The sequence below is a fragment of the Sorex araneus genome, chromosome 1 (genome assembly GCF_027595985.1).
Source record: "Sorex araneus isolate mSorAra2 chromosome 1, mSorAra2.pri, whole genome shotgun sequence".
Taxonomy (NCBI): domain Eukaryota; kingdom Metazoa; phylum Chordata; class Mammalia; order Eulipotyphla; family Soricidae; genus Sorex; species Sorex araneus.
In genome coordinates, this window is record NC_073302.1 from 446540082 (window position 1) to 446562482 (window position 22401).

The following is a 22401-nucleotide window of genomic DNA, read 5'->3' on the forward strand; positions in this document are numbered from 1 at the left end:
GCACCTTGTAGTTATTTATTCCTCTTCCTTTTTGTGGGAAGAAGGGGCTCCGATTGTGGTAAACTCCCCTTATTCACTGATAGCTTTTATACTGTCAGCCTTAGGTAATGGCTATTTTGCGTAAGTGTTTGAGATCGCAAAAGTGAGTTTTCAAAGGAATACACAGTACCGATTGAGCTGAGGTAGCAAAGAATAACTGCGGCCACGTTAGCGGCCGCCTCTCCGAAAGTAGGCCACGCCCACTTTGAGACCACGCCCACTAAGACACAGGTCACGCCCCCAGTGTCTTCCTGTTGATGGGGGGGACGGGAGGGCGTGGCCGAGGGATGGTCCTTGTACCTGAAGGACGTGCGCAGTTACAAGCCGGATCGGGAGACGGGGTGCGCAGGGCGAGCAGGGAGTGGCTTCAGAAACTCGGGGGACGCAGACGGCAGCGGGAAGTGGGGGAAAGGGAGCCCATTTCTTCCTTTAGAGTCATTGTTTCCTTGCTGAGTGTTGTTCTTGTCGATCTATCCAGAGGTGATAAAGCAGTGTTGAAGTCTCCTACTACTATCGTGTTGCTAGTTATGTCCTCCTTGAATTCTGTTAGGAGTTCTTTTAAGTATTTAGCTGGTCGTTCATTAGGTGCGTATACGTTAAATAGTGTGATTTCTTCCTGTTGCACATATCCTTTGATGAATAGGAAATGACCTTCGCTATCCCTTCTAATCTTTTTCAGCCTGAAATCTATGTTGTCGGATACTAGTATGGCCACCCCCGCTTTTTTGAGGGAGCTGTTTGCTTGCAGGATTGTTTTCCATCCTTTGATTTTGAGTCTGTGTTTGTTCTGACTATTCAGATGTGTTTCTTGTAGGCAGCAGAAAGTTGGGTTTAGTTTCCGAATCCATTTTGCCACTCTGTGCCTTTTGATTGGTGCATTTTGACTGTGAACATTACGAGAAACTATTGTCATGGAATTTTGTGACATTTTTCTGTAGGGTTTGTTGTTCTTATAGGTCTTTTTCCTTGTCTTATAGTAGCCCTTTGAGTCCTTCTTTTAAATTTGGTCTTGAGTCTATGAAGTTCCTGAGCTGTTGTTTCTCCGTGAAATAGTGTATGGTTCCTTCAAGTTTAATTGAGAGTTTAGCCGGGTAAAGTATTCTTGGTGAGGCATTCATTTCATTGAGTTTTTTCACTATATCCCACCATTGTCTTCGGACTTGGAAGGTTTCTTCTGATAGGTCTGCTGTGAATCTAAGGGGTACTCCTTTGTATATGATCTCCTTCTTTGATCTTGCTGCTTGCAGTATTGTGTTTCTATCCATAGCATCCATCATTCTGACTATGATATGCCTTGGGGATTTTTTATTTGGGTCCCTTTTAGCTGGTAACCTTTGGACTCCTTGGATCTGGATGTCCATATTTTCTAGCTCTGGGAATTTGTTAGCAATGATGTCTTTAACTGTGTTTTTTCATTAAGATTGGTCCCCTGTGGTTCTGGTACTCCAATGTTTCTTATGTTGTTTCTCTTGAGGTCATCCTCTAGGACTCTAATTCGCTCTACAGCCATTTTGAGGTCTTTTGCCATTATTTGTTGTTGCCTATATGCCTTCTGCAGCTCGTCTTCGTGATCACTGATTCTTTCTTCGGCAGCAGTCATTCTACTGTTAAGGGCTCCTACTGAGTTTTTTTTATTTCATCTACCGCTTCTTTTAATTGTGTCATTTCTGTTCATAGCTTTGAAATTTCTGCTCTCATTTCTTCCTGGATTATCTTGGTGGATTGTTCCAATGCTGCATCCATATCTTCCCTTAATTTATTGGATGTTCGCTCCATAGTTGCTTTGAGTTCTTCAACCATCTTCACGATTTCCTCTCTGAATTCTTTTTTTTTTTCTCTCTGAATTCTTTATCAGAGAGGAAACTATATTTCTGGGGAGTCATTGTTGGGGTTGCTGAGATCCTCCCTTCCATCTCTGCTAGTGGTGGGGATTTTCGCTGTTTCTTCATGTTGATATGGGTTTTACTGTTAGGTGCTCTCCTTAGCTTGAGTGGGGTCTCAAGAGAAAGCGTGGGGCTATGATCTTTTTACAAAGGACTCTATGTTCGGCTTGATGAGTTCATTAACAGTCTTTGTGAAATGAGTATAGGCTAGGTCAGTTGACTATTAACATAGTGACTAAGATGACCAGGGTATTCTTCAGAGGGATAGATTCTATCGATTAAGGCCAGAGCACAATGCATTGAGTGGGAAAACGGCCTCTGCTCCAAAGGAGGCCACGCCCCCTTTGAGGCCACGCCCCCTTACTGTGGACATGGCCCTTACAATCTGATAGAGATGGGAGGGGTCAGGCCCGCCGCAGGGAGACTCAGAGGCGCGAGACGGACTGGGTCTGGGGTCTCCAGGCCGTGGCCGCGGGGGGATCCCAGCGCTCTTCCATGATTTCCCGTATTGTTAAAGGGGCCCTGGGTCAAGCCCCGATTCCTGTTTCCCGAGGGCTGATTAGCTTTTCTAAATTTTTCTCTTTTGTAATGGCATTCATTGGCCCAATGCTTCCTCTTCCTACATTGTCTACAGACGCCTGGTTCTTTTCTCATCCCAGGGCTAATACTATTACAATTTTGCCTGAGATGTCCCAAAGCTCCACAGCCGTAATATTTTATCTGGTTTACTCTTTTAAAAGCAGCGATTATTATTTGTGCCGTATGGGTTGGTGTTCCCACTTCCCTACATACTTTAATTTTTTTTTCTTGCTTTTTGGGTCACACCCAGAGATGCTCAGGGGTTACTCCTGGCTCTGCAGTCAGGAATGACTCTTGGTGGTTCTTGGGGGACCATATGGGATGCTGGGAATTGAACCCGGGACGGCGGCATGCAAGGCAAACCCCGTACCCGCTGTGCTATCGCTCCAGCCCCTTCCCTACATACTTTAATAAAATCATCCTGGGAATTTTTTCCCATTAGCTTAAGCAGTTTGAATTGCCTTTTGGCAATTTGCTGTAGCATTTTCCACCGCTAAAGTTAGCATAAGCATTTCACGAAGGCCTTCATCAGGTATAGCCTTTTCAAGAGAGTCTTGGAGTCTGGCAATAAAATCTGTGTAAAGTTCGTTTGCTTCCTGAAAGATTTTTGTGAATGACAGTACGTTTTGCAGAGGTCTCAAAATAATGCCACACTTTTAGACAGTTCTCATTAACAGCTTCTAAAATGTTTGCCTCTAAAGGACTTGTTCTTCCGCTAAAGCCCACTTGCCAGGGCCTAAAATCTGGTTCACAGTGTTATCAACTTGTTTTGGTGTTTTAATTCTAGCAAATTTCTCAGCCTCTTTTCTCCACCAAGATTTAAATTGTACATATTGAGAATTTTCTAACACTGCCTTTGCAAGAGTTTGCCAATCAAGAGGAATTACAGTATTAGCTTCTGCAAACTTTTCAAGAAGGGCTAGCACATGGTTAGAAGTGACACCATAGGTGGTCACAGCTTGCTTAAGCAAGGAAAGAAACTTAAAAGGAACAGGCTCATATTCCCCTGCCTGTCTTTTTCTTTGCACGTCTGGATTACAAACGACTGGAAAAGTCATAAACTGAGCAGGCTGTTGGCTCAATTTTGCTTTATATAAAGGAGCTTCATAATTTTGCATCAGAGAATGCAACTCAAGAATAAGCTTAAAATGGCAACACAGAGATTCCTCTTCCCTATTCTGATATAGGCGAGGGGAAGGAACTGCCAAAGGGTCAGGATCAGTGATACCCTGTACAGCAGGCATTATCCTTCTTTCAAAAGGGTGGTGCATCTCAAGGTAATTCATTTGTCTAATTAATTTATCTAATTTTTAAATTGACTTTTCTCAATTCTTGGGCGTTTACAACCTCTTTTGAAACTGAATTCTCTGTGTCTAACTTGACGCTGTCAGACTCAGACCGGGCAGGTGAGTCATCAATTTGATATGAATCACCAGACAATATAGATGCTGTTGACTTAGCACAAAATTTAGGCTGAATCAAAGATTCTTCCCCAGTCTTCCCCTCTAACACAGGAGTTTCCCTGTAAGTTGCCTTAGAATTTGATGAATCAATGGAGAGAGCCTTATGAGAAGATGAGAGATAAGGCTCCTCATACTCAAAGTCAAACTGTGAAAAATTCAGGGCAGCAGCAATACAGTTGTACGCTCTCCATTCCTTTGCTGGGATCAATCTCCATTTTTTTTTGTGCATAACACAATTCTCTCCCTACTTTTATCCATAAATCTAAATTGAATTGTTCTATATTTTTGGCTTAAACCAATGACAATATTTTTATATCATCTCAAGGAGGCATCTTATTTCTGTTCCTTTAAAGGCAGACCAGCTGCTTTTGTTAGAGTTCAGAGTGTAAACATAGGCATCCTGCTGAGACGTTACAGAATTACCCATTGCCCTTTTTCCCTTTCTTTCTTTCTTTCTTTCTTTCTTTCTTTCTTTCTTTCTTTCTTTCTTTCTTTCTTTCTTTCTTTCTTTCTTTCTTTCTTTCTTTCTTTCTTTCTTTCTTTCTTTCTTTCTTTCCTTTCTTTCTAATTTCTTTTTTCTCCCTTTCTTTCTCTTTTTCTTCTTTCTACCAATATTCCTATATTCCCTTTCTTTCTCTTTTTATTCTTTCTATTAATATTCCTTTATTCCCTTTCTTTTTTTAATTTTTGGTTTTTGGGTCACACCCGGCGATGCACAGGGGTTACTCCTGGCTCTTCACTCAGGAATTACCCCTGGCGGTGCTCAGGGGACCATATGGGATGCTAGGATTAGAACCCGGGTTGGCCGCATGCAAGGCAAACGCCCTCCCCGCTGTGCTATCGCTCCAACCCCCCTTTATTCCTTTTCTTTCTCTTTTTTCTTTCTATTAATATTCCTTTATTCCCTTTCTTTCTCTTTTTCTACTTATTTCTTTCTTTCTTTTCTTTCTGTCTTTCTATCTCTATTTCTTTATTCCCTTTCTTTTTCTCCTTCCTTCCTTCCTTCCTTCCTTCCTTCCTTCCTTCCTTCCTTCCTTCCTTCCTTCCTTCCTTCCTTCCTCTCTCCCTCTTTCTTTCTTTCTTTCTTTCTTTCTTTCTTTCTTTCTTTCTTTCTTTCTTTCTTTCTTTCTTTCTTTCTTTCTTTCTTTCTTTCTTTCTTTCTTTCTTTCTTTCTTTCTCTCTCTCTTTCTTTCTTTCGTACTTTCTCTCTTTCTTTCTTTCTTTCTTTCTTTCTTTCTTTCTTTCTTTCTTTCTTTCTTTCTTTCTTTCTTTCTTTCTTTCTTTCTTTCTTTCTTTCTTTCCTTTCCTTCTCTCTTTCTTTCCTTTCCTTCTCTCTCTTTCTTTCTTTCTTTCTTTCTTTCTTTCTTTCTTTCTTTCTTTCTTTCTTTCTTTCTTTCTTTCTTTCTTTCTTTCTTTCTTTCTTTCTTTCTTTCTCTCTCTTTCTTTCTTTCTTTCATACTTTTTCTTTCTTTCTTTCTTTCTTTCTTTCTTTCTTTCTTTCTTTCTTTCTTTCTTTCTTTCTTTCTTTCTTTCTTTCTTTCTTTCTTTCTTTCTTTCTTTCTTTCTTTCTTTCTTTCTTTCTTTCTTTCTTTCTTTCTTTCTTTCTTTCTTTCTCTCCCTTTCTCTATTTCTTCCATACTGGGCCTTTATCTTTGAGCCTCGCGTTGGGCACCATATGTTGCAATACATGTTGCAGTAAGGTTCTATTAGACAGTCTGAGGCATTTAAGATATGCACTCAAAAGAAATAGACGTTTTCTGGGAGGATCACATAACTGACTCCAGAGTTTTTCGTGCTGTGGCCTGCCGGAGAGCGGCCTGTTCAGGTCCCTTTTATTAACTAGCTTGATGTTCTTACCAATGATATTCAGCCACATAGGCAGAATATGCAAATGAACTTAGTCAACGGAAACAATATCAAAGTCAGTTACATAATTGGAAGTATAGTCCTTTAAAGTAATAGTAACAGAAAAACAATGTTTCCATCCAAGCCTAGCTAGGCCTGAGATTATGGGATGTTGTACACCAACACCTGTTGACCTGGCCCGTTTCTGCTCCTGATTTCTGGGTGAATTAGAGGAGTCCTGCCAGGTGAAATGGTCCCGGCTGCTTTGCAGGTTGGCAGCTTGTCCAGCTGTTCCTGCAGAATTTGGGGGTAGTTAGTGGTGCTTCCTGGAAGTCTAAGAAGACTCCCCCTTATCTCAGCATCACCAGTGACCCCTGTGAGCCCCAGGTGAGGATCCTAGGTGCATTTTGTCAAGATTAATGTATCTGGTTTCTCTGAAGTGTCTTCTAACGGGGCTGGTTTCCTATTGCACCATGGCACAGACTCAGGAAGCTGTACGCTGATTACAGGCTTGCTGAGGTGTCCCTCCCCAGCCCCCCAGCAGCCTTCAGATGGATGAGACTGAATACTAAGAAGGAACCGGGGAAGTCTGAGAGCCTTTGCCACTGGCAGAAGGCATCCCTATTATGCAGGCTCTGCTGAAAGTTGGGAAGCCCTAATTTAAATTGAAAAAATAAAAAGAGATATATTATACCAAGTAGTGTTGCCTGGAGCACTATTTCCTTCCAGATCAAACTATCACTGACATTTGACTTCAGGGGTTCTCAGAGTTCCCAGCAGGCAAGTCTGTGGGATTGGACCAGGTATCTCAAGGTGTGCATGATACCTGGACAAACTCCAGACCAAAGTTTCCAGTTCCTTCCATGCTGAACCCCTTGGGACTTAACATAATTCAGAGATTCTGTTGACTATCTCCTCAGTGCAGCCCTACCCTGCTGCCCAGGGTCTACAACAAGATCAGAAACCCTTGACCTGGGATCCTGGGGTTCTTGGCCTGGGATATTCCTATCTGCTAGGACCCTCAGGCAGGACCCAAGTAGCTGCTGATTTGCATATTCAGAAAACATCAAATACAGCACTGGGCAAGGACAGAAAGGGTGTGCATACCTGGTTCATCTGCAGAGAGGGTGGATGAGGTTTATTTGCACAGCAGGTAGGAGACACAGAGCAGTGAAGACACAGGAAAGAATATGACCAACATTGTGTTTTATGAAAATCCACAGTGTTTGCTGCTGTTAGGCTCAACAGCACATATTAATCATTTGACAGTTTCAGCCAGTGAATAAATGAGTTTTTTTGGATGGAAAGGCACAGCCATGGGCATGTAGAGACAGAAGGATCTCAGAGCTCAGCTAGAACAGTTCTCCATCTTCTTCTTTCCCCAGATACCCTCCAATTTTACTGTTAAGGAGACTGAGGCCAAGACAGGCGCCACTGAGAAAACCAGCTTATTTCACAGAGACGAATGTTGACACTGAGCCTACCTGCATTGAGAAAAATAATTTTAGGAGCTTTGAACGTGGGGATGGAGTATAGAGTAGAACATTAAAAGTAAAAATACAGAGTAAGACAAACCAAAAGCAAAGAAAGATGTGGTCAGCTATGCATCTCTCTGTGTTAGGCCAAGGGGCTTTCAGGAGGCAGGAGCGTCCTGGAGTGAGAGGTCAGAGCATCCTGAGAAAACTTTCATTTCAAACTAATTGATGGACAGTTGACTTGATTTTATTGCATGTGGGTGGATTCCCACTCTTATTAATTGTGGAATCCCGGGTAACAAAGTCTAGAAAGAAAACAGCATGCTAAACCATCAAGCATCAGTCAATGAGAGCAAAGAGAGCTCATGAAGCATACCAAGATGATCTGAATGTTATCAAAACCTAGGAGGGAACTTGGAGGGAATTCTGATTCTTTTCTTTGGGGGGTCACACCCAGCGATGCACAGGGGTTAACTCCTGGCTCTGCACTCAGGAATAACTCCTGGTGGTGCTCAGGGGACCATGTGGGATGCTGGGAATCGAACCTGGGTCAGTCACGTGCAAGGCAAATGCCCTACCCGCTGTACTATCACTCCAGCCCCGGGAATTCTGATTCTTAATATCTTTTTAACATAGAGATATAGCATCTGGAAAACTACATTGCAGATGGCATTATATGGTGTGAGGTATGCATTAGGATCTGTCTTTTTGTGATTTCTCCCCTTTCATTTTGATTCAATTGTTTCAGGCATTTTTCTCTTCTTTTTCCACATGAGTCTAGCCAAGCATTCATCTATCTTGTTTATTCTTTCGAAAAAACAGCTCCTGTTTCATTGACTTTTCTGTATAGTTTCTTTTTTTTTCTCTTTGGGTCACACCCAGCGATTCTCAGGGGTTATTCCTGGCTTTTCACTCAGGAATTACTCCTGGCGGTGCTTGGGGGACCATATGGGATGCCGAGGATCGAACCCGGTTCGGCCGCGTGCAAGGCAAACGCCCTTCCTGCTATGCTATCGCTCCAGCCCCAGACTTTTCTGTATAGCTTCCCTGGTTGCTCTACCGTTTATTTATGCTCCGGTTTTTAATTTATTACTTCTACTAATTCTGGAATTCATTTGTTCACCCTTCTTCAGATGTTTAAAATATGTGCTTAAGATTTTTATTTGAGTTTTTTAGTTCTTTCTGAATCAAGGCCTACACTGCTATGAATTTCTATCTTAGTACTGCTTTTGCTGTGTGTGTCACATTGATTTTGTGATTTTGTTAATTTTGTTTGTTTTTGATTTGTGGTCATACTTGGAGGTGCTCAGAGCTTCTGGTTCTGCACTCAGGGATCACTCCTGGCTATCCTTGGCAGACCATAGGGAGTGCTGTACATCAATACCATGTTGGTTGTATGCAAGGCAAAATCCCTACATGCTATAATGTTGCCTTAGATCCTAATTAAATTCTTTAGGTTGAGTGCTGTTTTGCCTGATACAAGTATAGCAGTCCCAGATATTTATTTGTCTACCATTGGTTTGTATGATTGTTTTCCATCCTTTCACTTGAAGACTGTATTTATTCTGTGAATTCAGGTGTGTTTCCTGTAAGCAGCAAATACTTAGGAGAAATCACACAGACTCCTGAGAAATTCAAAATGTCATCAAAGGTTACTATGAACAACTTTACACTGTTAAACTGGAGAACCTAGAAGAAACACAGAGATTCTTAGAATCACTAAAGCTCCCAAAACTGAATGAGAAGGAGATAGAAAATTGGAACAAGCCAATCAAAACAAGGAAATTGAAAATGTAATTAAAAATCTTCCCAAGAACAAAAGCCGTGGTCCAGATGGGCCCATACGTGAGTTCTGTTCCACCTACAAAGAAGTTTTACTACTTTTACTCCTCAAACTCTTGCAAAATATTGAAGAAATAGGAATCCTTCCTAACAGCTTTTACAAAGCTAGCATCACACTAATTCTCAAAGCAGATAGAAATAGTATTATAAAAATATCAGATCAATTTCCTGGATGAACACTGATTCAGCAACAAGATCTTAGTGAACCAATTCCAGCAACATATCAAAAGAATACACTACAATCAACTGGGATTTCTCTCAGGAATATAAGGATGGCTCAACACATGTACACCAATTAATTTAATTTACTGTATCCATATACTGTATCCAAGGAAGGTTAAAAAATCATATGATTAATCAGTCAGTGCAGGTAAAGCTTGACAAAATTCAACACCCATTCATGATTAAAACTTTCAACAAACTAGGGATAGAAAGAAGCACCCTCAGGATAGTAATGGCCTCTATAACAAATCCAGTTAGTATTATTCTCAGTGCTGACTAATGAAAAACATTCCCTCTGAGGAACAGGCAAGGGTGTTCATTGTCTCCACTTTTATTAATTATTATTATTATTATTATTATTAATCACTGTTTAAATCACTGTCATCCCATTGCTCATCAATTTACTCGAGCAGGCACCAGTAACGTCTCTTTTGTGAGACTTGTTACTGTTTTTGACATATAGAATATGCCACGGGCAGCTTGAAGGCTCTGCCATGTGGCAAGATACTCTCGGTAGCTTGACAGGCTCTCCGAGAGGGGTGGAGGAATCGAACCCGGGTTGGCTGCATGCAAGGTGAATGCCTTACCTGCTGTGCTATCTCTTCAGCCTATTATTATTATTATTATTATTATTATTATTATTATTTGCTTTTTGGGTCACACCCAGCGATTCACAGGGGTCACTTCCAACTCTGCACGCAGGAATTACCCCTGGTGGTGCTCAGGGGACCATATGGGATGCTGGCAATCGAACTGAGTTGGCTGCGTGCAAGGCAAATGCCCTATCCGCTGTGCTATTGCTCCAACCAACACTGTCTCCACTTTTATTCAATAAAGTGTTCAAAGTCCTATCAATAGCAATCAGGCTGGATAAAGAAACAAAGGGATCCAAATTGGAAAAGAGGTCAAATTATAACCATTTGCAGGTGACATTATAACATACATAGAAGACCCCAAAGAGCTAACTAAAAAGTCCTCTTTGAAACAATAAACCAGTACAACAAAGTTTAAGGCTGCAATGTCAATACACAAACATTTATGGCATCTTTATAAGTAAATAAAGAATTAACAGAGATGGAGATTAAAAAGATGACACTATTCCAAACAGTGTCTGGAATCATTAACAATAAAAGGAACCAACGTTTCTCTTCCAATGAATCAACCTAACAAAAGATGTGAAAGACATTTACTATAAAAACACAATCCATTTAATATTTCTCCCAGAGAAGAGAGATGCATCATGACTAAGACATTTCAAGGGTTTTTAAAAAATGTTGGACAGACGTATTGTACAAGTGCATATCTATGGTCAAAAGTGACACCTTGGGCTGACAAAGTCAGACTGTCGCTTGCTCTCTGATCAGCCTTCAGCTTCGGGTCACGGTTCCTTCCTGTCCGGTTCCCGCGCTGTACATCTTCTCTAAGTGTCCCTGAGGTGCTCCTGAGTGCCCTGATATCCCTGCAGCAGATAGAGCAGCCGCAGGGCCAGGCCCACCCACAGGCGTTTGGCAAGCGCCCAGCCCCAGGCCCACAGCCCTGCCAGCAGCCCGCGTCGCCGTCGGGGCTGGTGCATGCGCGCGGCCAGGCTCGCGGCCACCCTGCGCAGCTGGTCCTGGGCGCTGCCCAAGCCCGGGGTCTGCGCCAGCTGGAAGGGCCCGCCGGTGTAGGGGCCGCCGCCCTGGGCCCTGAGCAGCTGCTCCACCTGCGCCATCAGCTCGGCCACCTGCGCCTCCCGCTGGCCGCCCGTGGCCCGGTTGTTGAAGGCGCACACGCGGTGCCCGCACTCGGCCACCAGCTCGCGCAGCGCGCGGTTGTCGCCGTCGCGCACGTACTCCCGCAGGGACCCCCCTGCCAGGTCCTCCCCGCGCGTGAAGACCACGATGGTGCGCGCCAGCACGGCGTCCCCGAAAGCGTCCTTCACGGCGCTCACGGCCAGCTGGTCCCCGGGGGTGAAGCGGCCCAGCTGGGTCACCAGCAGCAGGACGTGGGGCCCCGGCGCCGAGAGCTGGACGCAGCGGCCCCGCTCCCACCACCGCGGGTCCCAGTCGGGGATGCCGTAGCTGAAAAGGTCCGGCGTGTCCAGGACCTCCACGTGCCACCGGCCCCACCTGCACGTCCCCACGGCGCAGGCCGTGGTCACGGGCGTGGCGCTGAGCCGGGACGGGAAGCAGTCCCGGCCCAGGATGCTGTTCCCCGTGGCGCTCTTCCCGGTGCCCGATTTCCCCACCAGGAGGAGCCTCAGTCTGGGCTCCTGCAGGAGCTGCGCGGCCTCGGGATCTAGGGGACAGACAAACTATTAGTTCCCAGCCCCCCTTCCGCGCCAAGCTGCTCCTCGGGAGCCTTTGAACCCCGAGTCTCCGGGCCTGCGCCTTTCCCTTTCATGCAGAACTTCCCTGGGGTCACTTTGGGCTCCTGTGTCATCACTTTCTTCCAACCTTTGCCTTCTTCACAGGCACCTGTAAATGCTGGAGAACCTTTGCCAGTCCAGAACATTCCCCTTCTGACAATACTTGCAGAGCTGCTCTAAACCGGACATCTGTGGCCTCTGCGATTGGTCTCCCAGGAGACCCCCATCCCCTAGATGGAGGGCCTGTGGGTCTGGGGTCCCAGACACCCCAATTTCAATCACAGATGGGAGGTGCACAGGCTAGCCCAGGATCACAGACCCTCACAGCTGGGCAGGTTGGGGTGCAGCTGAAGTGAACCCTAAGGGCTCCTGCTGGTTCCCCTGTGGGTGTGTCTCTGTTGGGTCCTGAGTTGCCCTTCCCGCTGCTCCCAGTGCTCACCCGGGGTAAGTGTATGTGCAGGGACATGTGCTCACCATAGACACTTTCTTCATCCCTTGTCATCCTCCGTCCTCCCATGCCCACCTGCAAGAGTCCAAATCCAGTGTTAGTTCATTCATTCATTCATTCCATTCATTCATGCATGCCTGTATTTCTTTTTTTTAATTAATAGTTTATTTTTAATTAGTGAGTCAACGTGAGGGTACAGTTACAGATTTATACATTTTTGTGCTCATGTTTCTCCCTTACAAAGTTTGATAACCCATCCCTTCACCAGTGCCCATTCTCCACCACCAGTAAACCCAACATCCCTCCCCCCCTCCCCAGTCCCGTCTCCCCCCACCCCACACTGCCACTATGGCAGGGTATTCCCTTTTGTTCTCTCTCTCTGATTAGGTGTTGTGGTTTGCAACAAAGGTGCTGAGTGGCCATTGTGTTCAGTCTCTAGTCTATATTCGGCCCGCATCATCTTTCCCCCACATGACCTCCAACCACATTTTACTTGGTGTTCCCTTCTCTGAGTTGCCCAGAATGAGAGAACAGTCTCCAAGCCATGGAGACAACCTCCTGGTACTTATTTCTACTATTCTTGGGTGTTAGTCTTATAGTCTATTATTCTATATTCCACAGATGAGTGCAATCCTTCTATGTCTGTCTCTCTCTTTCTGACTCATTTCACTTAGCATGATACTTTCCATGCTGATCCACTTATATGCAAACGTCATGACCTCATTCTTTCTAACAGCTGCATAGTATTCCATTGTATAGATGTACCAGAGTTTCTTCAACCAGTCATCTGTTCTAGGGCACTCGGGTTTTTTTCAGATTCTGGCTATTGTAAACAGCTCTGCGATGAACATATAAGTGCAGATGTCATTTCGACTATACTTTTTGGCTTCTCTGGGATATATTCCCAGCAGTGGTATTGCTGGGTCAAATGGGAGCTCAACTTCTAGTTTTTTGAGAATCGTCCATATTGTTTTCCAAAAGGGCTGAACTAGCCGACATTCCCACCAGCAGTGTAGAAGGGTCCCTTTCTTCCCACATCCTCTCCAACAGTGGTTGCTTTTGTTCTTTTGGATGTGTGCTAGCCTCTGTGGTGTGAGGTGGTATCTCATGGTTGTTTTGATCTGCATCTCTCTGATGATTAGTGATGTAGAGCACTTTTTCATGTGTCTTTTGGCCATTCGTATCTCTTCCTTGGTAAAGTTTCTGTTCATTTCTTCGCCCCATTTTTTGATGGGGTTGGATGTTTTCTTCTTGTAGAGTTCAACCAGTGCTTTATATACCCTTGATATCAACCCCTTATCTGATGGGTATTGTGTAAATATCCTTTCCCATTCTGTAGATAGTCTTTGTATTCTGGTCACTGTATCTTTTGCGGTGCAGAAGCTTTTTAGTTTAATGTAGTCCCATTTGTTGATCTCTCTTTTTACTAGATTGCTTAGTTCCGTGTCATCTTTGAAGATAACTTTATCTTCAATATCCTGGAGGGTTTTGCCTACCTTGTCTTCAATGTACCTTATGGTTTGTGGTCTGATGTTGAGGTCTTTAATCCATTTTGATCTGACTTTTGTGCATGGTGTCAGATCGAGTTCTAAGCCCATTTTTTTTTGCATGTGGTTGTCCAGTTGTGCCAGCACCATTTGTTAAAGAGACTTTCCTTGCTCCACTTCACATCTCTTGCACCTTTATCAAAGATTATATTATCATAAATTTGAGGTTGTGTGTGGGGATATTCCACCCTGTTCCATTGGTCTGCAGTTCTGCTTTTGTTCCAGTACCATACTGTTTTAATTGTTACCACTTTGTAGTAGAGTTTAAGGTTGGGGAGGGTGATGCCTCCCATCATCTTTTTCTGATGTTTTAGCTATCAGTGGGCATTTATTGTTCCATATAAATTTCAGGATTGCTTGCTCCGTTTCTTTGAAGAATGCCATGGGTATCCCTATAGGGATTGCATTAAATCTGTATAATGCTTTTGGGAGTATTGCCATTTTGACAATGTTTATTCTCCCTATCCATGAGCAGGGGATATGTTTCCATTTCCTCATGTCCTCTTTTATTTCACGAAGTAGCGTTTTATAGTTTTCTTTGTAGAGGTCCTTTACTTCTTTAGTTAAGCTGATTCCAAGGTATTTGATTTTCTGGGGCACAATTGTGAACGGGATTGCTTTTTTCATGTCCCTTTCCTCTGTCTCATTGTTTGCATATAGGAAGGCCATGGATTTTTGGGTATTGATTTTATAGCCTGCGACTTTACTGTATAGGTCAATTGTTTCTAAGAGTTTCTTACTAGAGCTTTTAGGTTTCTCTAGGTATAGTATCATATCGTCTGCGAATAGTGAGAGCTTGATTTCTTCCTTTCCCGTCTGAATCCCCTTAATATCTTTTTCTTGCCTGATGACATGCCTCTATTTCTATGAGAGCAAAACCACCTGCACTGTGCCATGCAAAGTCCATAAAATGAGTTATATTGCCTGAAAAAAAATCCCTGCGCCACACCCTCTAAAGATCTAAATTTAGGGATGAACATTGGACTCTGTCATATACTGTAGTGACAGTTTTACCTCCACGCCAGCGGTTCGTGTCTCTGCACCTGGTCCCCTATCACCTTCCTAAGATTGGACCTAAGAGTTATTTTGTGTTGGTCATTCTGTGATAGTTACTTTTTGTTCTTAGAAATCCACAACCTCCAGTGACTGAGTTGAAAGAAATACATGCCCAGGGGTTTTAGAGCAGAGAAAACTTTAGCTGAAGCCAGTGATTCCAGCCACAGTGGGAGGAGGTTGTGGGCGCCAGGGACCACGGGCCTGAGGGGAGTCACAGGCAATCCCCACGTGCTCTGGGAGGGTGTGTGTGAACTATTTTAAAATACCTTTTAAGAGGGGAAGGAAGCTCCAGGTGCAATATCTTATTGCTCTTATATGTAGATAGGAAGAAAAGAACCTTATATTCGGAATATTCAGCACTCAAAATTCATGTTACCCAGTGCCTCCAAATATTGCTCTTTTCCAGATTTATTTTTATGTTTATTTATTTTTATTTTAAATTATTATTATTATTATTATTGGGCTGGAGCGATAGTGCAGCGGGTAGGGCATTTGCTTTGCTCATGGCTAACCCGGGTTTGATTCCTCCACCCCCCTCGGAGAGCCCAGTAAGCTACCAAGAGTATCCCGCCTGCACAGCAGAGCCTGGCAAGCTACCTGTGGCGTATTCGATATGCCAAAAACTGTAACAAGTCTCACAGTGGAGACGTTACTGGTGTCCACTCGAGCAAATCCATGAGAAGTGGGATGATAGTGATATAGTGATTATTATTTATTTATTTATAAATTTTTTATTAGTGAATCACTGTGAGGTAGTTACAAACTTATAAACTTTCGTGTTTGCATTTCAGTCTTACAATGATCGTTTACCCATCCCTCCACCAGTGCCCATTCTCCTCCACCAATGATCCCAGTATCCTTCCCACCACCCCCACCCCATCCCCCACCACCCCACCCTGTCTCTGCGGTAGGGCATTCCCCTTTGTTCTCTCTCCTTTTGGGTGTTGTAGTTTGCAATAGAGGTATCGAGTGGCCTTCATGTTCAGTCTATAGTCTACTTTCAGCTCGCAACTTTCAACGCAAATGGATCCTTCCAACACCCTCTACTTGGTGTTCCCTTCTCTATCTCAGCTGCCTTTTCCTCCAGCAGGTGAGGCCAATTTCCAAGCTGTGGGGCTGACTGTTTCTTTTTAAAGTACACACCCTGAGAACCATTGTCAGAGATTCCGATTCATTTCTGATAAAAATCAGTTCACAAAGCAGTAAACTTTAAGCCAATTTTCTGTTTGAACCCTTTGTTGCAGGGGAGGAAATCGAGAGTCCCTGCCAGCGCGGTGAGTGGTGACGCTGGGGTTGGGGAGCAGCCACGTAAGGCGAAGGGGGTGCTGAACAAGCTCTGACCTCAGATGTCCCTTGAGATGGCCCTGCAGTGTCCAGGGAGGGCAGGGAGAAGCTGGGGTGGGGGGTACATTCGTCCTCATCCCAATGGCCACATCTCAGCTAGGACCAGCTATGGGTCCAGAGGAGGGTCTTGCCTTCACTGACTCTGCAGCTTGACAGTGTTTCCTGCCTCTCACAGTCTAACCTGTCCCCAGATGTGGTTCAGCACACATTTCTCTTACAGTGCTCAGGAGTGTAAATGAGGCAGGCTTTGCTCCTAAGCAAGAGCTGTGTCTCCCAGGCTGGAGAGACACGCTTTCCATTCCTCTGAGCTAGATCAGCTGGGAGCTGGGAGCCGGGTTCAGACTCTGGGAGCCTGGCCTGGGTTGCTGGGTTGTTACTGCGCGGTGCCTGGTGATTGCAGGTGCTCTGGCACAAACACTCCGGGACCTCTTTCCCTCTGGCTGCTAGCAGAGCCCTCTCCCCTCTTTGACTCACCTTCCCGGGACAGGCACTGAGGCTGCTTGGAGAAGTCCCTGACCCGCTGCTTTGTCCTGGGCAGTGAGAAGAGCAGGCTGGTGCCTCCCAGCAGAGAGGAAGTCTCTGTGCTCTCAGACCTCAGGTCTGAGAGGGTGGGGCGGGGAGGGTGGGGGAGGACTTAAAGAGACATACACTCTACACTGAGTTGTGGGTTTACAGGGTTTCTCCTACAAATCTCCCCTCCTGCTGTGACGTAGGAGATGTGTGGACCAGCGTGGCCCCTGATAGCAAATATCTTGCTGTGGGTCAGGCGCTGCCCTTGCATGTGACGATTGGGTTTGATCTCTGGCATTCTGTATGATCCTCTGAGCACCACCAGGAGTAATTCCTGAGTGCTGAGCAAGGAGTAAGCCCTGAACATTGCTGGGTGTGGCCCACAAACCAAACAAAATAAAAATATCTTGCTGTACCTGAGGAAGAGAAGGGGATTGTTCATCCCTGAGACCTGACCCTGTTCTAGAATTACTGATGTAATTTTTCCATTATCCTGCTTGATATAGGGATTTTCTCACCCCACCCCCATAAAAAATGGTCCAGAGAAACTTCGGTCCAGTCCTAAGAATATGATTCAATTGTCAACAGCCGCCCATTGATTGGACATGCCTATGGTGGTGCCACCCTGGTGCAATGCTACCCTGACTCTAGTCTGTCAGAAGATTCTGGAAGCAAAGAGCTATCATTCTCCGAGAAAGGAAGTCTTCTAGCTGGGGGAGGATGTTCTTCTAGCTGGTGGCATGTTGGGTGTGAATACTTTACCCAGTCTCAGATTGGCCTTAGTACAGACCTAGTTTTGCTGCTGGGATGGAACCATCAATTCTAATTACTCTTTCTTCTCTCAAGAGGATAATGAGAGCAAGGCTAGAAAGTGAGCCAATGTCAAGTGGTGAACGGGTTACCAAAGACTGGGCCATCGACCTGTTCATGCCACTAGCCAGCCACATGGCCTACCTAACTCAGGGAAACTTCTTGAATTGGACTGTCCGTGCAGGAAGTAAATTCTGAGCTTTTTGTATTTTGTCGTCCAGGCTCTAACTTTTTTTTTTTTTTTTTTTTAATTTATTTATTTTTAATTAGAGAATCACCGTGAGGGTACAGTTACAGATTTATACACTTCTGTGCTCACACTTCCCTCATACAAAGTTTGGGAACCCATCCCTTCACCAGTGCCCATTCTCCACCACCCGTAAACCCAGTGTCCCTCCCACCCTCCCCAATCCCATCTCCCCCCCACCCCACCCTGCCACTGTGGCAAGGCATTCCCTTCTGCTTTCTCTCTCTAATTAGCTGTTGTGGTTTGCAACAAAGGTGTTGAGTGGCCGCTGTGCTCAGTCTCTAGCCCTCATTCAGCCCGCAACTCCCTTCCCCCACATGGCCTTCGACTGCAATGTAGTTGATGATCGCTTCTCTGAGTTGACCTTTCCCCGGAACGTGAGGCCAGCCTCGAAGCCATGGAGTCAACCTCCTGGTACTTATTTCTACAGTTCTTGGGTGTTAGTCTCCCACTCTGTTATTCTATATACCATAGATGAGTGCAATCTTTCTATGTCTGTCTCTCTCTTTCTGACTCATTTCACTCAGCATGAAACTTTTCATGCCCATCCACTTAACTACAAAGTTCTTGACCTCCTTTTTTCTAACAGCTGCATAGTATTCCATTGTATAGATGTACCAAAGTTTCCTCAACCAGTCATCCGTTCTGGGGCATTCGGGTTTTTTCCAGATTCTGGCTATTGTAAACAGTGCTGCGATGAACATACATGTGCAGATGTTGTTTCGATTGTACTTTTTTGATTCTCTGGGATATATTCCCAGCAGTGGTATTGCTGGGTCAAATGGGAATTCAATATCTAATTTTTTGAGAGTCGTCCAAATTGTTTTCCAGAAGGGCTGAACCAGTCGGCATTCCCACCAGCAGTGAAGAAGGGTCCCTTTCTCCCCACATCCTCTCCAACAGCGGTTGCTTTTGTTCTTTTGGATGTGTGCTAGTCTCTGTGGTGTGAGGTGGTATCTCATGGTTGTTTTGATCTGCATCTCTCTGATGATTAGTGATGTAGAGCACTTTTTCATGTGCCTTTTGGCCATTCGTATTTCTTCCTTGGTAAAGTTTCTGTTCATTTCTTTGCCCCATTTTTTGATGGGGTTGGATGTTTTCTTCTTGTAGACAGGCTCTAACTTTTTATCTCTTTCTTGCCAGCACATTTTTTCTTTGTTTTTAAGGTAGGAAAAGTTTCAACTTCCTGTTTTCCATCTGTTTCAGGGGACAGAGTCTTTTGAATGACTGACACTCCTGCTGTTTTCATTTCCACTTCAGTGGGAAAGGTGATGAAAATTAATTTGATTATTTATTATTGATTAGTTTAATGTGAAGACATGGCCCCCATAGCATGGCCAGGAAATGTTTTTGAACAAAGTTGGTGTGTCTCCCTCAAAATAAAAATAAAGAAAATTTGGAGCTTGAGCAACAGCACATCGGGTAGGGTGTATGCCTTCATGCGGCCAATGTGGGTTTGAATCCCAGCATCCCATATGGCCCCCTGAGTATACCCCGTCCGGAGTAATTCTTGAGTGCATAGGCAGGAGTAACCCGTGTGCATCACCGGGTGTGACCCAAAAAGGAAAATAAATAAATAAATAAATAAATAAATAAAATAAAGGAAATTTACCAAGGGAAAATAATAATGACATGTGCTTTTTATTGATGAAGTAATAATCCAAAATGGAAGGGTAGAGAATAAGTGGAATGTCTTTGTTTCTTATATTTTACTAGATGCCTTCAAATCTTACTTCAGGTAAGAGTACTAATGACAATGGTATATTGTCACTAATGATAATAATATATTTATGGTACAGCATATGTTTCAGACTCAAGAACAATGGAGAAGGATCAGAACAGTTTTGCATATCCATTTATTTTGTAATATTAGTTGCACAGGGGAATTTTAACTGATACAGAAGGTGTTTTTTTTAGTGAATCACTGTGAGGTACAGTTACAAACTTATGAACTTTCACGTTTGCATTTCAGTCATACAGTTATTGTTTTCATCCCTCCACCAGTGCCCATTCTCCTCCACCAATGTTTCCAGTATTCCTCCCACCACCCCACCCCATCCCCCACCACTCCACCCTGCCTCTGAGGCAGGGTATTCTCTTTTGTTCTCTCTCCTTTTGGCTGTTGTAGTTTGCAATAGAGTGAATACAGAAGTTTGAAAATCAACTTTCGCAACAACTCAAGATTGACTTGCTTGATCTCAGAATTGATATTTTCATTTGTCTTTGGGTCAACTCACACTCCTTGATTATTCTTTGTGGATCTAAAACTCCAATTTTAGCCCCATATTTATTTTATGGCTATTGTTTGTTTTCCTAGTGATTAATTCATCATAATGAGTGTTTATTTGATGATTCTTTGTATCTTGTAATTCATAGTGATTAAATAAAGAAGACATACTTTAAGCAATTTTATTACTGTTTTATAAATTTCGTATAAATTTCTTTTTTTAGATTTATTTATTAGTGAGTCACAGTGAGGGTACAGTTACAGATTCTTACATTTTTGTGCTCATGTTTCCCTCATACAAAGTTCGAGAACCCATCCCTTCACCAGTGCCCATTTCCCCCACAAATAAACCCAGCATCCCTCCCACCCTCCCCAATCCCATCTCCCCCCAGCCCACCCTGTCACTGCGGCAGGGTATTCCCTTTTGTTCTCTCTCTCTAATTAGGTGTTGTGGTTTGCAATAAAGGTGATGAGTGGCCATCCTGTTCAGTCTCTAGTCTACATTCAGCACGCATCACCCTTCCTCGCATGGCTTCCAACCACATTTTACTTGGTGTTCCCTTCTCTATCTGAGCTGCCTTTTTCCCAGATTGTGAGGCCAGCTTCCAAGCCATGGAGCCAACCTCCTGGTACTTCTTTCTACTATTCTTGGGTGCTAGTCTCCTACTTTGTTATTCTATATTCCACAGGTGAGTGCAATCTTTCTGTCTGTCTCTCTCTTTCTGATTCATTTCACTTAGCATACTTTCCATGTTGATCCACTTATATGCAAAGTTCATGACTTCATTTTATCTAACAGCAGCATAGTATACCATTGTATAGATGTACCAAAGTTTCTTTAACCAGGCCTCTGTTCTAAGACACTCGGGTTTTTTTTCAGATTCTGGCTATTGTAAACAGTGCTGCGATGAACATATTAGTGCAGATGTCATTTTGACTATACTGTTTTGCTTCTCCGGGATATATTCCCAGAAGTGATATTGCTGGGTCAAATGACAGCTCAATTTCTAATATTTTGAGAATCGTCCATATTGTTTTCCAGAAGGGCTGAACTAGTCGGCATTCCTACCAGCAGTGTAGAAGAGTCCCTTTCTCCCCACATTCTCTCCAACAGCGATTGCTTTTGTTCTTTTGGATGTGTGCCAGTCTCTGTGGTGTGAGGTGGTATCTCATGGTTGTTTTGATCTGCATCTCCCTAATGATTAGTGATGTAGAGCACTTTTTCATGTGCCTTTTGGCAATTCATATCTCTTCCTTGGGAAAGTTTCTGTTCATTTCTTCATTCCATTTTTTGATGGGGTTGGATGTTTTTTTCTTGAAGAGTTCAACTAGTGCCTTATATACTCTTCATATCAACCCCTTATTGGGAGGGTATTGGGTGAATATCCTTTCCCATTCTGTAGATTGTCTTTGTATTCTGGTCACTGGATTTTTTGCAGTGCAGAAGCTTTTTAGTTTAATGTAGTCCCATTTGTTGATCTCTGTTTCCAGTTGGTTGGCCAGTTGCATGTCATCTTTGAAGATACCTTTATCTTCAATATCGTGGAGGGTTTTGCCGACCTTGTCTTCAATGTACCTTATGGTTTGTGGTCTGATGTTGAGGTCTTTAATCCATTTTGATCTGACTTTTGTGTATGGTGTCAGGTCGAGTTCTAAGCCCATTCTTTTGCATGTGGTTGTCCAGTTGTGCCAGCACCATTTGTTAAACAGGCTTTCCTTGCTCCACTTCACATCTCTTGCTCCCTTATCAAAGATTAGATGATCATACATTTGGGGTTGTGTGTGGGGATATTCCACCCTGTTCCATTGGTCTGTGGCTCTGCCTTTGTTCCAGTATTATGCTGTTTTAATTGTTACCGCTTTGTAATAAAGTTTGAGGTTGGGGAGGGTTATGCCTCCCATCGTCTTTATCCAAAGAATTGTTTTAGCTATCCGTGGGTGTTTGTTGTTCCATATGAATTTTATGATTGCTTGATCCGTTTCTTTGAAGAATGTCATGGGTATCCTTATAGGGATCGCGTTGAATCTGTATAATACTTTGGGGAGTATTGCCATTTTGACAATATTGATTCTCCCTATCCATGAACAGGGTATATGTTTCCAACAATAGACTTATATAGTAAAGTTGCAGGCTACAAAATCAATACCAAAAAATCCATGGCCTTCCCATATACAAACTATGAGGCAGAGGAAAGGGACATGAAAAAAGCTATCCCATTCACAATCGTGCCCCAGAAAATCAAGTACCTCAGAATCAGCTTAACCAAGGAAGTAAAAGACCTCTACAAAGGCAACTATAAAACACTACTCCATGAAATTTAGTATAAATTTCATTGCTACTTTATTATATTCAGTAAATATTATATTTTAAAGATGAAAAAGAATTTAGGAGCATGTAACTAGCGTTAGAGATATATAAATGAGAAAAATTTTGTTTATAGCTTTCAAAAGTTTCTGGTACTATATATAAAAAAGCAGTACTTTTTAAATAATTGATCTATTAACAAATTGAGTATG

The 22401-nt window shown here is 43.5% G+C and overlaps 1 protein-coding gene across 1 annotated transcript; it reads right to left on the reverse strand.

Moving 5' to 3' along the window:
• Positions 1-10768: 10768 nt before the first annotated feature.
• Positions 10769-12214, reverse strand: LOC129403209 (GTPase IMAP family member 1-like). The gene is made up of 2 exons (XM_055129778.1): positions 12170-12214; positions 10769-11625 (listed from the first exon to the last, which is right to left on the reverse strand). The coding sequence occupies exons 1-2, from the start codon at positions 12210-12212 to the stop codon at positions 10769-10771; spliced, it is 900 nt and encodes a 299-aa protein (XP_054985753.1). The 5' UTR covers positions 12213-12214.
• Between the last annotated feature and the right edge of the window lie 10187 nt (positions 12215-22401).